Source organism: Musca autumnalis, unplaced genomic scaffold (genome assembly GCF_047663935.1).
Source record: "Musca autumnalis isolate F117 unplaced genomic scaffold, ASM4766393v1 scaffold_1, whole genome shotgun sequence".
NCBI classification, from domain to species: Eukaryota; Metazoa; Arthropoda; class Insecta; order Diptera; family Muscidae; genus Musca; species Musca autumnalis.
Window position 1 is genome coordinate 230598890 of NW_027411644.1, and position 16560 is coordinate 230615449.

Consider the following 16560-nt stretch of genomic DNA (forward strand, 5'->3'; position numbering starts at 1 on the left):
GCGTTGCTTCCCTTTACGTTGGCAAAGTAGTGGTTTAGAAATGAGGGTTTGTTGTGCTTCCACTGGAATATCTTTGATCCTTTTGCACTTGGCTTTTATGTGACAAATAAAATGTTTATACAACAAAGAACATATTTTATAATATTATAATAATTGTTCCACAAACATCCCGTATGGGACAAGGGAGAACATATTTTATAGGGTAAATAAAAAAAGAAAAATACGAGTAGAAACAGAAGAATAAGTTCGACGAACTTGCTGGAAGAAGGTGGTCTCAGATTTGTTAAATGAGAGGTGGGACAAAGTTCTGCGTTCTGAAATTACGGTTACACTATGCGACACGAAAATTATTAACCATATTCTGACACCGCAGCGTGATAGAAGATCAAAAATAAGAACACAAGTATCAAGGCCTGAGGCCTTGATGTCTAAATGGATCATTTTGTCAGGCTCATATCTTCTAAACCGCTAATAATTTAGTGGGTCTATCTTGTATTGCCACTAAACTTGAGTTGCGTTGTCAGTTGTCTGCACGACTGAGACGAAATGTTGTACCATTAATGTCAACTCAACTGGGTGGTCGATAAACATGTTATCGATCAGTGTTTTTTCAAACTTGTGACCTCTATTCGCCAAAAAAAAAAAAAAAAAAAATATTTTAAAAATAATTGCGCTTTGGATAACTCTTTTGTGTATTCTGGACAATATTTTAATATTTTGGCTGAGTTTTCGAGCAAATTTGGAAAACAACCCTAGATTGGAATATAACCTGCCCATTGAATCTTCGGATCGTCAAGTTTTATTTGCTGTCCCAAAAAGTGATAAGTTCGGTGGAATTATTTTTTGATGATGAAGAAAATGTACAGGACATTGCATCTATTAGAAGAAATTTGAGGGACAAGTCGAATCCATTGGAATTGCCAGCTGCACTGTAAGCTGATGATCATGTGGAAAGATCTGTATAATCAGTAAATTATTTCAGGTTTAAGGCGTATTTTGGATTGCCAAAGGATGCCGTAGTTTACGTTGTGGAAACGTTAAAGGATGACTTCAAAGAAAGTTACAGATCAACAGGAATACCCCCACTTTTAAAAGTGTGCGCAGCGTTGCGATTCTTGGAGGACGGAAGTTTCCAAAAGTCCCATGGCAATGATTTCAACAATTGCATGGCTCAATCTACATTATCGAGAGTATTGAAGGAAGTTGTCCACTTGATAGAGGACAAATTGTGCCAAAATTGGATCGTTCGAAGTTGACAAAGGAGGAAAAAAGGCAAAATAAAAACCATTTTTATTCAAAAACGAAATTCCCTGGTGTAGTTGGCTGTATAGATGGAACCCATGTGCACATTGGATTTGCACTCAATTTATCAATTAATATTTCTAACTGTTGTTTTATTGTTATTTTCACCATATTTTTGATACACAAAATTAAATAATTATGCAAATAATCAATAATTGTTATCAAAATGTTTATTTTTCCTTCTATTTTACTTCTTGTATCTTCAAAAATGTTCACTGCAACTGAAAATTGGTGGTTGCTGAAAAATAGCCGCTTCGTCAACTGAGATTCGCAACTTCAGTTGAGAGTTGCTATATGTGGATCAATTTTGACAACTGGCAACTCCACTCAACGATAATTGTTATCGATGATCGACCCCTAGGTTTACTCGTGGAAGAATAGTTGTTGCTCTCCTCCTGAAGAATAATCACCCTTATTATGGTTGGCGTTGTTGTATCCAAAATTGCAAGCTGACGTGTCGTAACGTCTAATTGGTATTATGAATGTATTTGTACAAAAAAGCAAAAAAACAACCCTACGGTTTTTACGATCAAAATAATGGGCCGATTCCGTACAGCGAGGCGAGTCATGTCGCGTCGTCTATCGTCTCTGTGACAAAATTTAAAAAATGCACTACGTACAGCGATAGAAAATAATCGTCGATAACAAGTTATTTTTATTTTTTTGTATTCTTTAGTAAAAATGTACGGCGACAGCTAATTTGTTGTCGCCGAAAAATGAACATTTCGGCGACAAAATTTGACGACGTCAGGCGATATTGCCATACGGAATCGAAAAATTGCATTTCGCAACGCGACACGACTCGCCTCGCTGTACGGAATCGGCCCATAAGTGTTCGGTGTAGACGTTTTTGTGGTCGTTGGCGTAGGGATGGATATATTTTTTTGTATCACGTAACATTTACGACAACGACAATTTTTTTCCCATACAAAATTAAAAAATATATATGTACATATTTTTTAATTGGAAAACAATTCGTTTGAAATCATCTATTGAACAAAAATTAAAAATTTGCATTGCATAAATGACTCTAACAGATTTTCAATAGAAAGTTTGTCATCTGATAAAAACTCGAAATTTATCTTATGCAAATGAATAAAAGTAGTAAAGTTTGTATTTATTATAGTTATTTTCCAATACATTTTAAAAATCATTGCCAAAAAATCTTTTGAAATTGATTTGTTTCTATTTTTATATACTGTCGTTTACAAAATCGGTCACGACTCTTTCTTCGTATTTCAACGCCATACGTAATACGGATTTGTCGTATCAAAAAAATAAATGTTATTTTTAAAACGAGAAATCCGTTCTGGGAATTACGAATGTATTTCTTTCGATTTTTTAACGATATAACATGCTATAAAAGTCAAAATCGTCGTTGTATATCATTTTTCATCACATAAAAAATGTAACTTACGACAACGTCTACGTCACTTGAACGTCTACGACTACGCCAACCGTAATAAGGGTGAATAATCGCGAACACATACGGGTATGTGATGAAAACCGAATCGACTCGATTTGCAGAATCGAAATGGTATATAATCGGAGTGCCGTTGATGATATATATAGTTTTGCTTCTCGAACGCCCCTTATTTGAATAAAACTTTTAAAATCCTTATTTAATTTCATTAAGGGGTCGATCATCGATAACAATTATCGTTGAGTGGCGTTGCCAGTTGTCAAAATTGATCCACGTATGGCAACTCTCAACTGAAGTTGCGAATCTCAGTTGACGAAGCGGCTGTTTTTCAGCAACCACCAATTTTCAGTTGCAGTGAACATTTTCGAAGAAACAAGAAGTAAAATTGAAGGAAAAATAAACATTTTGTTAACAATTATTGATTCTTTGCATCATTAATTAATTTTGTGTATCAATATGGTGAAAATAACGACAAAGCAACATTTCGAAATATTAATTGATAAACTGAGTGAAAATCCAAACGCAGCCCGAGGAGTTCGGGTTTTTGGTGAAACCACAGTTTAAACAGCCATGGACCTCCAACACGAACACCTGAAGAGTAGCAGAGAGACTGGATTCACTTTAAAGCAAAGTTGAAAAAGAAAATGGCTTAAAATAAAATAAACTTCAACGCCACCGGTAATTGTCCATTACAAGAAGTGAATTTATCGCCATCCTTTAACGTTTCCACAATATAAACTACGGCATCCTTTGGCAATCGAAAATACGCCTTAAACCTGAAATAATTTACTGATTATACAGATCTTTACACATGCACATCAACTTACAGCAGTGCAGATGGCAATTCCAATGGATTCGACTTGTCCTCAAATTTCTTCTAATAGATGCACTGTCCTGTATATTTTCTTCATCATCAAAAAATAATTCCACCGAACTTATCATATTTTGGGACAGCAAATAAAACTTGACGATCCGAAGATTCAATGGGCAGGTTATATTTCAATCTTGGGTTGTTTTTCAAATTTGCTCGAAAACTCAGCCAAAATATTCAGCCCTATTCTGAACGCATGGGAGTTGGGAATTTTTTCCCATTCCCACATTTTCGTATTCTGAACAAAATTTTGTGGGAGTTTTTTCCCATTTCCCATCTCCCCTCATTCTGAATGAAGTTCGAATTGGGAATTTGTTCCCATGGGAAAAAAGTATACATTCTCTATCTTGAATTGTGGGAGAATTTTGTGTCTTTTTGTGGGAAAAATCTCCCCAGCAAACAGTGTGGGAGTTTGAAAAAAATATCAAGAAATTTGTTATATTTTTATGAAATTTCATATTTTAAGACATCTACACGACAAAATTATTGCAAATATTTATAATCGCCATGTGTTTGCTTAATAAAAGCATACAAAATGTACTGTAAAATATGTCATTAGTAGACTTCGGATTTTGCATATTCTTATATGATACAAAAACCTGCAAGAATCTAACATGTTTTACACCGATAAAAATTTTTTTGCAGTTCTGGAACAGACCATATGTATTGAAATACGAGAAAAAGAGTTATGGTTGATTCTGTTAACGCAGCACAGCAAGTAAAAACAAATCAATTTCAAAAGAATTTTTGGCAATAATTATTAAAATATTTTGGAAAATAACCATAATATATACAATCTTTACAACTTTTATTCATTTTCGTAATATAACCTTCGGATTTTTTAAATCAGACGACTAACGTTCTATTGAAAACGTGTTAGTCTCCTCAACGACACGACAACGATCACACAAACGTACATACATATATGCCAAATTATTGCAATGCTATTCCATTTTCCGAAATGCCTTTTCTTGAATAGGATCGTTATTTTTGAACGTAGAAGCTTGAAATGTTTCAAGGGCACGTGTTTTAGTTTTAGATTCAATCAAAAACGTATTTTATTTATTTACTTATTGTTTTTTTTCTTTTTTGAGATACGTCTTCGGAAATTTATGGTGACAATATGTAATAACACGCAAAAATATGTAATAATTGAGAAAAATATCCGAATTTATCTTTTTGAATTGTTTTTTTAAAATATGCAAAATACGAGTTCTAGCGATCATTAGGAATAAGTAAAACTAGCGATATACTCGTTAAACCCCTAACTAAAATTACTCCGTATCAACATACAATTTTTAAATTCGTTACAAACTTAAAAAGTTCCGATTACTTTATACACAAAAATTATTTTTGCCTACTAATTAAAAAAATGCTTACACCAATTCGCACATTCTGAAGAAAATGTGCTTATTAGAACAAAATCACACATCGCTGACTCCATTCACTCAAAAATCCATAAATCAATGCACGGTTGTTGAATTAAGTGAGTTGTGCTTTTGCTAATCTAATTCAAAAACCGCGAATTCAATGCAAATAGGCATTTTGTATTACAAAACAAAATTACAGCTCCCAAAAGTATGCTATAATAATTTGGTGTAACTAATTTCGAATTTCGAAATTTCAGCTCCCATGGTTTGCAGTTCCCACGTCGTTTAGAATATGGAAAAAGTGGGAATGGGAAATTTCGCTCCCATGGGAAACAGTTCCCATGGGAATGTTCAGAATAGGGCTGATTAAAATATTGTCCAGAATACACAAAAGAGTTATCCAAAGCGCAATTATTTTTAAAATGTTTTTTTTGCGAATAGAGGTCACTAGTTTGAAAAAACACTGATCGATAACATGTTTATCGACCACCCAGTTGAGTTGACATTAATGATACAACATTTCGTCTCAGTCGCGCAGACAACTGACAACGCAACTCAAGTTTAGGTGCAATACAAGATAGACCCATAAATTATTCACCAAAATTGGAGATATACGATTTCGATTTATGGCAAAACGAGTCGAATCGATTTCCATCACATACCAGATAAAATCCATTCAAACCCCATCTTCAAGGTCAAATTTCCGTTATAACTTTTTCTCGGATTTTAGACTACAGATATCAAGCCAATCAAAATTGAGGCAACCTAGCAACTACAAAAATGTACCTTAGTCCCAATTTACATTGGGCGAGTTTACTTGCGGCAATTGTCATTTTGTAGGAGAGAGAGGTGAGGCATATGGTAACCCTTTGCCTCTCAGCACCCTCTCTCACCTACAAACTGACAATTGCCGCAAGTAAACTCGCCTAATGTAAATTGGGACTTAGATCACAGCAAACAACTTTCTGGAACATACCAACTCTGTAGAAACGGTTCTTAATGACCAAAATAGCAAAACAAATTCGGTTTTTATCCTATTTTCTCGGTTTCTGCTCGATAGATAGGTACTAAACCGTTCAAAATTCAAGAAAATCATCAACCGCAATCATGTTGCAAAGATATAAGTAAGCTACTTTCTGGAACATCCAAACTGTCTAGGGACGATTCTTAAAGGCGAAATTAGCAACAACTTTTGAAAGTATTCGATTTTTGTACTTTTCTCTCCGATTCTGGTCCACAGAGACCGAACCAACCAAAAATTAATGATACAGTCAACTACAAAAATGTATCTAAGATCTCAGTAAAGAACTTTTCATCGTCAGATGCTTTGTAGTTATTTAACTTCGTCAAAATATTTCAATTGCACACTCTTGCATTGTTCCTCGAAACTGCAAACTAAATGCATCAGGAATAAAAATTAAAAATGTTTGTTTTTTAACTGTGTTAAAAATGCGCAATTGTGACGTTTTGAAGTACATAGCTGCGCATTTGTTATGTATTACGGCTTTATGAACTACAATACTTCAGACATTTGTAAAGCATCTGACGATACGGACGTCAGCCTGTATTTTCTCTTAACATCTCCAAGGTTTTCAAGAGCAAACAAAATCTATGTCTGAAAAATAATATCGTCGTCATTGAGTTTGTATGAGAATGTGATATCCAGTACCTCACAAATCCACCGAATTCATTTCTGAAATGATAATATGGGCTGTTCCGAAGTAATAATATGGGCTGTTCCGCGTTGAAAATAGTCTGAGGAGAGATTTGTACTGCTCCAGGTCCAATTTCATACCTAAGGCAATGCGGTTCCACATAAGCCATTGGGTAACTTGACTAAAGTATGCTGTAGCCGCCTGTAGTGAGTGATTATAGCTATCCGAAGCCCCGTGTTGCGTGCGAACTATTGCTGTAACAGGGTGGTGCTACTCGGCTCGATCGTACTACATTCACTACATTGGATGAGTGTCTTTCATCAGCCACAACGTAATCAAGTTTTCGGTCGGGACGTTAGTACAAATCTGATTGATATTGGAAAAATTTAGCGTATATCCGAGTTGTTGACGCGTTGAATCTGTTCGAACAGTCCAAACTGTTGTGTATTCCTCTTGAATTTATTAATTCATTGTTTCGTGTCTTTCAAATTCAATTCCGATGGTGTTCTTGCAATGCTATGTTCTGATTTTCGATCAGGTTTTGTGATAGTTTTGGATTTAATACTTTTTTCGTGTATTATTTGTAGTCACTTGTCATTAGCCAGCATTAAGAGGGGGGCGGGTGGAGCCCAGCTTTTCTGGTACATAGCTTTTATTATGTGGATTATATTTAGTAAATGATTTTCTAGTTAAAGGTTTCCTTAAAGTCAATAATGACCGGGTATATATACTTACTTACTTAGCTGGCCCATTACAGAACATTTGTTCCATAGGCCGAACTAAGAAAAGATCTCCAATTCTCTCAATTTGTTGCTTCGCACTCTGAAATACGGTCCCTTTTCATCCACTTGTTTGCGCCATCTTTTCCTTGGCCTGCCATTTCTGCGTGCACCGCCAAGCGGTTCGTATTTATACGCCTTTTTAGCGGGTTCATCTTCGCCCATCCTTATGATATGGCCTAGCCAACGCAATCGTTGCATTTAGATACGTTTAACTATATTAATGTCGTTGTACAGCAGATACAACTCATGGTTCATACTACGTCGACATTCACCGTTGACGCAGATTGGTCAGTAGATCTTTCGAAGAATTTTTCTCTCAAACACACCAAGCCCTGCCATGTCTGCTTGCGCAAGTACCCAGGCTTCGGAGCCATACATCAGCACGGGTAGTATCAGTGTTTTGTAGAGCGTTATTTTTGTTTGACGATATGTGGCTTTATTTTTAAACTGCTTACTTAAACCAAAGTAGCATCTGTTGGCCAATACAATTCTTCTTTTTATTTCACAACTGATGTCGTTTGTTGTGTTTACGGAGGTGACGAGGTCTTTTACTACCTCAAAATTATAGCAACCGATTTCCACAGTTGGTTCGAGCTCAATGGACGCATTGCGCGTGTACACCACGAACTTGGTCTGCTCACCGTTTACCGCCAGACCCACTTTAGCAAATTCTCCTTCGACCTTCATAAAGGTATCAGTTACTTCTTTTACTGATCGTCCCATGATGTCTATATCATCAGCATAAGCAAGTAACATGTGGCTATTGGTGTAGATTGTGCCACTTCATTTGACGTTTGCCTCTCGTATAACCCTTTCCAGGATGTTGAAGAGATCACACGAAAGGCTGTCTCCTTGTCTGAAACCTCTTTTGGTACAAAACTCTTCGGAGAGTCTTAAGCCGCATGTGTATGGTCCAATTATCTGGGTATATATAGGGTTTCTCTGTTCCATTGGCTGTTCGATAATATAGGAAGGGTGTTCGCCTCGTCCAGAAATATACTTTGGACTTGAGTTTTTTTCTTTCGTCCAAATCTTAGGTTGTCTCCGCATGTGACCGGATTAGGTAGGAGGAGTTCGATTGGTATTCCGCCATATCCTGCGAACTTTTTTTATTAGGTAAATGACTGTTATTTCTGTTTCCTTCTAAAACCAGATGCGAAATATCGTACAACTGAAATATATTTGTTCCAGTTTAGTTATCTGGTCTCATTCTTCTGCGTTCAAACTCAACAACTCTGCAATCTGCACCAGTCCACATGCAGGGCATGTGTTGCAATTGATGGGGGTGGTAGTACGGTGTTCACACATTTTTATCTTTGGACCTCCCTCTGCCCCATAAATATCCCTCCTTTTTTATAAGACGCCAAAAAGGTACTTTGTCAGCATCCAAGTGTTATCGGCCAGCCACTTAAGAATCTTGTTCTTACTTTTGACCTTTCGAAAACAGCAGTGGCTTGCGAGAGCCGATTAAACCCTTTTTAGATTTTTGATTGTCGAATAGTTGTAAGGGTCGAAAACGTTATATACTTGTATAAAAGGTATAAAGAGTAGTAAGCGTCATAAACCCTAAAATCTTTCTTAAGATGGATTAATTGTCTGCCCCTATGGATTACGCGTGGAGCTTTTATAACACAGTATCGGATATAAATACTCGTACGGATCCATGTAATGCGCATCCGCCATCATTGTGACTCGATTAAAGTCGAAAAGACAATCAACGATCAGTGATGTCTTTCGTCTTTTGTTCTTTTACTAGAAATGAAGCAAAACTACTCAAACGTTGATTATGTTTTCGGTTTAATTCAAAGTCAGTCAGCCAGAACTCAACTTAGGTTATAGTTTCCGCGATCGTTAGGAAGTTCAGCGCAATATGCCACAAACAAGAGATATGCTATGAACAATAGGACCCGACGCCAAGATGCGCATACATCGATCTATCGATACGATGTCTATACCGTTTGGAATTTCAGAAATTGCCTTTGACAGCTGCAGACTCTTTTTTGGTTCCCATACTTACATACATATATTTAGCTCGTTAGCTCTTTGTAATAAGTTTGATTGTTGTACCAGATTATGTACATCATTTCCCATCCACTTATACCTTCACTTATGTATACATGTAGTACTACATTCAAACAACCTTGTTTTTTTTTGTATCATTCTGAATATTTTCATAAAATTTATTTTCTTCTACTAATTCGAAATAGTTTCTAAATATAGGACCATAAACTTAAACTTAATAATTTTATTAAAGCGCACAGGGTACATACAAATTAAATAAATCACGGGCATTTGCAGGTTCTTGCTTTCTTTTTTGTTGGAAAAACATGTAAAAATATATCATACAGAGTAAACGAATATTTGTTTATAAATTTATATTGAATAAGATCGATTGGAACAAATATATGTCACAATACAAAAAAGCTTGGAGGGTGTGTGCATAACAAAACAATATACCTAGGCATGATGTTGTGGTGGAAGGTGGGAGAAGATGATGTGAGTTTAGGGATAATACATGTGAAAATTAACACTAAAATTCTAAACATATATATGTCTGCAAATAATATAACTAAAAAGAATTACATATAATTTTTACATAAATATAATATATAATTTATATATAATTTTATATCAAATACCGATTAATAATGGCAACGGAATATTAAATGAAAGAGTTATTTGATTGTTATAAAAATGAATAAATCTTTGGAAAAAATAATAAATATTTTGAAAAAGGATACTTCAAAATATTGAAACGACGGAAAATTTTATATATTGTATATCAATTTTCGCTTAACACTTCTTATATCCAAACAATTCACATAAATGAGATGCATTTCTAAAAGAGATGGCGTATCAGTAAGTAGTTTGGCAAAAAAAAAAAAAAAAAAAACTTTCATTTAATATATTGGAAAATCTACGAATATTTATCAGGTATGTGATGGAAACCGATTCAACTCGATTTCTCATAATTCGAATATTTTATTGAAATTGTCGCTCTGTTCCAGAACCTGCAAGAAGCTCCTACTTTTTACTACGATAACAATTTTTCCTTTATGTTAGTGGATTCTTGCAGTACTGGAACAGACCATGTGATTGGATTTTAAAAATATTATTTAAATAAGGGAGTTTCGAAATATATTCAATTTCGATTCTGCAAATCGAGTCGAATCGGTTTTCATCACATACCCCTATATATGCCTGTAGAACGGACAAGGGTGGGCTTATAGCAAAATAAACATGTTGTAATTTGGAAATTGTGTTCCAAACAGCTGTCATTAACAGAAATATTCAATTTGCCATATTTGTATGGCAAATATTTCATTAGATTTGTTATACTATAACGTTTAAGAGAGAATTCCGACTTGGAAAAAAGTTTGTAGCATTTAATTTTTCAGATGAATGAATTTGTGGCTGTCCTAACAAGCAGTTTTAAACAAAATTCTCATTATTAAGTAAATAACTAACTATATCTAATATTTTTCATTATTAGTATTCTTTACTCCAAGGCAACTATGCCATGGTGATGGTGGAAAAGAAGTCGTACCTTACATTTTCTCTTCCATAGTATTTCCTGTTGTTGTTTCTATTATCATTTTATTGCAACAATCATCGATTGCTGTTGCATGAGGTTTTATAATATCCATTAGAGTAGATTCATCCTGTATGGCTGATGGCAAGGGTTCGCCCATTATTTTGTCATTAATTGAAATACCTTCATCGAGACTGTTGCTGCCCAATGACATGGGCTCACTATTATTTGATGATCCTCCTCCAGACAACACATTCGATGAAGAAGATGATGACGAGGAGGATGAAGACGAGCACGAACTGCTGGTTACCGTTGAGGCCGAATCGAGTACATCGCCACCAAACGATGAAGCGGACATTGGTGAAGAACAGGCTGAATTTGTATTTTGATTCATACACGAATTCTGGTTGTGTGTATACAATTTTGAAATCAAAAGTTTTGGTGTAATACGTCCATCGTAAGTACCAGTGCCCGAATCCGGAGATGGACACACTGAACTTGAGGGAGATTGACAAATTGGCGAGGACCCCCGACTTTCACAAAACATTTTTTTACTTGGCGGCTGGGAGTATAGAGAATTCCACATGTTGGCTGTAGACGATGGCGTCTCTTCCAATTCAAACTTTCTTTTGACTGGACCCAATTGTGATGGTCTAATAGCTATGGGAGACATTGAGCGTCTTGTTGCAAAGGTACTACGTCGTGTTGGAGATGGTGATAGACCATATGGAAGACGTAAATTGGCACGATTATTTGTGGGACTTGGACTGGAGCAGCCTCCGTTACCATTATTAGATAAAGTGCCGCCTACAACGACTTGTAAAGGATTTGTCAGTTCTTCGGAGGACTTGCAGGACCAGTTTTCCGCAACCAAAGATAAATCTTCCCAGCTCTGTGAAATTTGTATGGCACTATGTACCTCCCGCTCGTGATTGACTTCCCTGGAATTTAAACCATCAACACATTCTTCTTGCCTCAGCTGCGATATGCGTGGTGTAACACACCGTGATGATTGTCCATTACCGCCAGCGTTATTGCCAGTAGTTGTGCTAGCTCCCCCGCTAGATCCACTTCCTCTGGCAGGACTATAACTAGCCGAATACCTTCGTCCGCGTGGAGCAAAAATATTAAATACTGGTACAGGCGATACTTCCCTAGACGGTGGTTGTGATCTTGGAATTGGTACGCTTAAACATCTCTTTAGAGCTTTTGAAGATAGACCAGTTGTAACTGTCGTTGCTGCTGTGTCGCCTTGATTTATTGCTGTCACCGCAGCACTAGTTGGTACAACTTGCATTTTGACCAATGATTTATCCACTTCATTTCTACTATCTTTCTGTGTATTTCCATCATCTTTGACTGCCTCTAAGTTAACATCCATTTGTATAGTTGATGTTTCAATATTTGTTTTATAATATCTGTCACGCAATTTTCCGATTTTTCTCTTTTTAAGTTAAGTATTTCGATTTTCTTTGGTTTTTCTGAACAAAATTAGTTTGTTTGAGGGTTCTTGATTTTTTCTATGTGGGCAGGGTTCGGGATTTCTCTTCTGTATTGCAAGCAAAAAGTACCAGTATCAGAAAAAAACATCAACATACAAACGAGCACATCACTCACATGGATGAACGATGAACGAACGAACGTGTGAGGAAACAGGATAACAGCGAATTGGGTTGCCAAGTGTAATTAAGTAAAAAATAAATAAAGGATACTAAAATTAAATGGAAAGTTATTGTTAGAACCTGAAGGTAATATTACGTACGAAGTGCAGTAATATGCAAAAAAATAAATATTTAATTACCTTCTCTTATAAAGAAAAGGATACCTACAATGTTTACAAAATATACTGATGTATCCCAAAAATATCTCACGAATTGTTTATATTTTACTTGTTGTACGATAAATCACATTTATTTACCATGAAATTTAGAACAGAGCAACATTAACACACACACACAGTTGAACAGCATTTAGTACAAAAAGACATTTGGTTTAGGTGGCATTCTGCTGATTGTTGGTTTTCCGTTGATTTTGATTTTAATTTTTAATAAGTCCCGGTCCACACTAGAGTGATTTCTACGTAATAACTTTATGAAATTATGCGTTCTTATATCGATTTACCCACTACTGCAATTTCATAAAATTACTTTAGTAAAACATGTTTAAGTACATTATCTCGATTTATTTGACATACATATGTATATTGTATGTTCACTATAGGTCATGGCACAATTACCCAGGTAGTGGCGTCGTATAATTTTGAATATGTTATGTCAAAACTTTCTTTATGTTGTTGGAGAAATTACAACAAAAATAATTTTTTTATAAAGGGATTTGACTTTTCATATTCGATCAGCTGGTGTGATACCACTACCTGGTAGTTCTGCCATGCTATAGGTCGATCATCATATATTTTTGTGGGCTTTTTGAGTAGAAGAGTACAAGATTATTGAGTGATGATCTATCCAGTCGTTTAAAAAAATCATAAAAAAGCATGACGTATACCATTGGTGCTCAAAATATTTGTGCAATAGTCTCTCTGAGAAAATCTTTCCTTTGCTAAACCACGGCAGATGAGAATAATGAGAACTTATGTTGTTGTTGCAGTCACGTTAACGTATATGGATCATAGATGGGCTTTCTTGCACGCTAGCATTGCTGTGTTTTGTTTCTCTTTTTCGTTGTTACAACATAAATAAACATTTACGGGTCATTTTGCAAATTTGTTTTTAATATCATAGTTTTTTGGACTTGTTAAGATACCGTCTGCGTTTAAAAATTATTAAAAAAGCAAACAAATTTTAACAAAAACCCAGTTCTAATTTTCCCTTAAATTCTATTTAAGAGAAATTTTGCCCATCTATGATATGGATGATCTTGGCTGATGTATACACAATGGAATTAACACATGGTGCCACCGTGGTGCAATGGTATGCACACCCGCCTTGCACGCAGAAGGTCGTGGGTTCGATTCTCCGGCCAAGCAACATCAAAAATTTCAAAGGTGGCAAAATACCCCTCAGTAATGTTGGCGACATTTCCTGAGTATTACAGCCATGTAAAACTTCTCCATAAAGTGGTGTCGTAAGGCACGCCGTTCGGACTCAGAGATAAACATTAGGTCCCATATCATTGAGCTAATATGAATCGGGGTGCACTCATTGATATGAGAGAAGTCTCCCCTGTCCCGTCTGGGATGTTTGTGGAACAATTATATATTATAAGTACAGAGGTAGATTTAAATGAAAACAATCTATAGAACCCTTGTTTTTCCTGAATTCCTAAAACGTCAAAATTAGTAAACACAAAAGCAACTAGTGGGTTTGTTTACGATACCATTTTTGAGCATTTTATAAAAAATGCGAAAAATGAATGAAGTGACAAGGTTTTTCCACATAATTGAGTTGTGGATGTGATAAAATGTTTGTTTCAATGCAAAGCTGATAAATTTCTTCCATACAAATGTTCTAAAATCAATTTAAAAAATCATTGAAATCGATTGTTTTTAAAATAGTTTGGCATATTTTTCAAACAGCACACACACATACACATATTTTGTATATTGTATTGACGTTTTAGGAACAGTCGAAAGAAAAAATTTAAATTGACAGAAAGCTTTATCTAACCTTTCTTATTAAACCATGGAATTAACATATAAAATAATAATAAGGTGATTTATGTATAGTTGCCTTTTAGATATCAGTGCTACAAACCACAATATTCATACAAAACGTAATTTTTTGCTGCCATAACTAAAAATCGGCATTTTAGGGGTGAAAATCAAATCGGAATTTCTGATATTTTGGACTAAAAATCGGCAAATCTGGCATCACTGCATATTAGTATAACAGAGGTCCTGAATAACAGAGGCTGAATACAAGTTTCTTCTGAGTGTGTCCGACCAAAGGCCTGGGTACATAAGCAACCTCGCCTGCTTGCCTTGCTTGCTTCTGATAAAAGAATAAACAAGAAAAGGACAAACTAGTTCGAAATTGGCCCGGCCTTCTTTAAGCGCTCGGCACATACGGTGCGTTGAGCGTCGCGCTACAACAACCACATGAAAAATATTGTTGTTTTTTCAAAAAACTTGGCTTCACTTACACTTTTTTCATGTGGTTGTTGTACCGCAACGCTCAACGCATCGTATGTGCCGAGCGCTTTATTCTGTTATTTTTGTAATGTCAGAAATGAGGCTCAGGATATTGTAGTCGTCTAAATTCTTATTGGGCGGAAATCGATCGCGCCGTGCAAGACATCTGCCCAGTATGCGGCATGGGCCCGCACGACACAAAGCACCTTTTCAACTGCACCGCCAAACCTACTCTTCTAACTCCAGTGGATCTAGTGGATTTGTGGCTACATGCCATCGAAGCAGCCACTTTCCTGGAACTAGAGATATGATGAAGAAAAAAAGAAAACAAAAGTTAATGTCGTACACGTAAAATTTCAGGATTTGCTGTGTTTTGTATGAGAATTTCATTTACAATAACTTATTTTAGCAGTTCAAGTTCGATCAGCTGGTATCATGGTACAATTACTTAGGTAGATGCCTTAGCCCAGCTGATCGAATCTAAAACGTCAAAAAACTAGAAATTCGCCGTGAAAAATCAAAACAAAAACCATATGATTCGGTAAAGGGTTGTTTACACCATCTATCAATGTCGTATGAGATGTCAAATTTTCTACCTGCGAATGTTGTACACATAGTGTGACCACTATGAAAATTTTCATCTATCAAAATGATTTGGCAACTCATATGTAAATGTTTCATTTAGGGAGCGCTCTATTTGATACGGCATTCTTGTATGTAAACATAAATTTATCAGCTGTTTTCTGACATTCTCAAAAAAAGAAAATGAAAAACAAAATCTTTAAAAAAGAAAATGGAAAGTTATGTATATTTAAATATTTAGAAAAGTAAACAAAGGGTGTTTATAATGTAATTTTCAGATCGATTGGTCGAAAGAAGCAGTCTTGGAAATGATTGCTTTGTGGCGAAAACATAAATGCCTCTATAACCCCAAAAACCTATTCTACCACAACAAACATGCTAGATATTCATTTTCCTTCAACCAAAATTAAAATTTGCGCAAATTTGCAACTCAACAATAAATGTAAACAATGACAAAACAGCTGTTTTTATATTTATATGTAATGTCATACGAAAATAACACTTGTAGGTATGAACGCACAAATTGAAAGTTGTATGGATGACGTCAATTTTGACAAACATAGAGAATGTCGAATGGGTGAAAGAAATGACAGCTCATATGACATTGATATATGGTGTAAACAGCCCTTAAGTAAGAGATAGCATGTGTTTACTTCACTGTACAAACACAAGCGATAAAAAGAGACAACAAGAAACCATTTGGCGAAAATTTTGACAGTTTACATTACAAAAAAAGTTGCTTTGTTGTAGCAATTCGCCGATGCATCTACCTTTCTTATTGTACCATGTATCTACCTGTATCATGGTACAATTACTTAGGTAGAAACATTGGCGAATTGCTACAACAAAGCAACTTTTTTTGTAATGTACACTGTCAAAATTTTCGCCAAATGGTTTCTTGTTGTCTCTTTTTATCGCTTATGTTTGTACAGTAAAGTGAACACATGCTATCT

General features: G+C 35.5%; 1 protein-coding gene across 7 annotated transcripts; it reads right to left on the reverse strand.

Annotated features, from left to right (window-relative positions):
• Positions 1-9565: 9565 nt before the first annotated feature.
• LOC141389199 (uncharacterized) lies at positions 9566-12870 on the reverse strand. Of its 7 annotated transcripts, none has more exons than XM_073960358.1 (3): positions 12854-12870; positions 12553-12646; positions 9566-12484 (listed from the first exon to the last, which is right to left on the reverse strand). In XM_073960358.1, the coding sequence occupies exon 3, from the start codon at positions 12314-12316 to the stop codon at positions 10952-10954; it is 1365 nt and encodes a 454-aa protein (XP_073816459.1). In that variant the 5' UTR covers positions 12317-12484; positions 12553-12646; positions 12854-12870; the 3' UTR covers positions 9566-10951. The 7 variants fall into 7 exon arrangements, with proteins under 7 accessions (XP_073816459.1, XP_073816458.1, XP_073816456.1 ...); XM_073960357.1 differs by lacking the exon at positions 12854-12870 and adding an exon at positions 12737-12828; XM_073960355.1 differs by lacking the exon at positions 12854-12870 and adding an exon at positions 12765-12836 and having other exon boundaries at positions 9566-12646.
• Positions 12871-16560: the final 3690 nt, after the last annotated feature.

What these genes read in the sequence shown, in the direction of transcription:
- LOC141389199 (XM_073960358.1), bottom strand. Translation starts at nt 12,316, where the DNA reads ATGGATGTTAACTTAGAGGCAGTCAAAGATGATGGAAATACACAGAAA.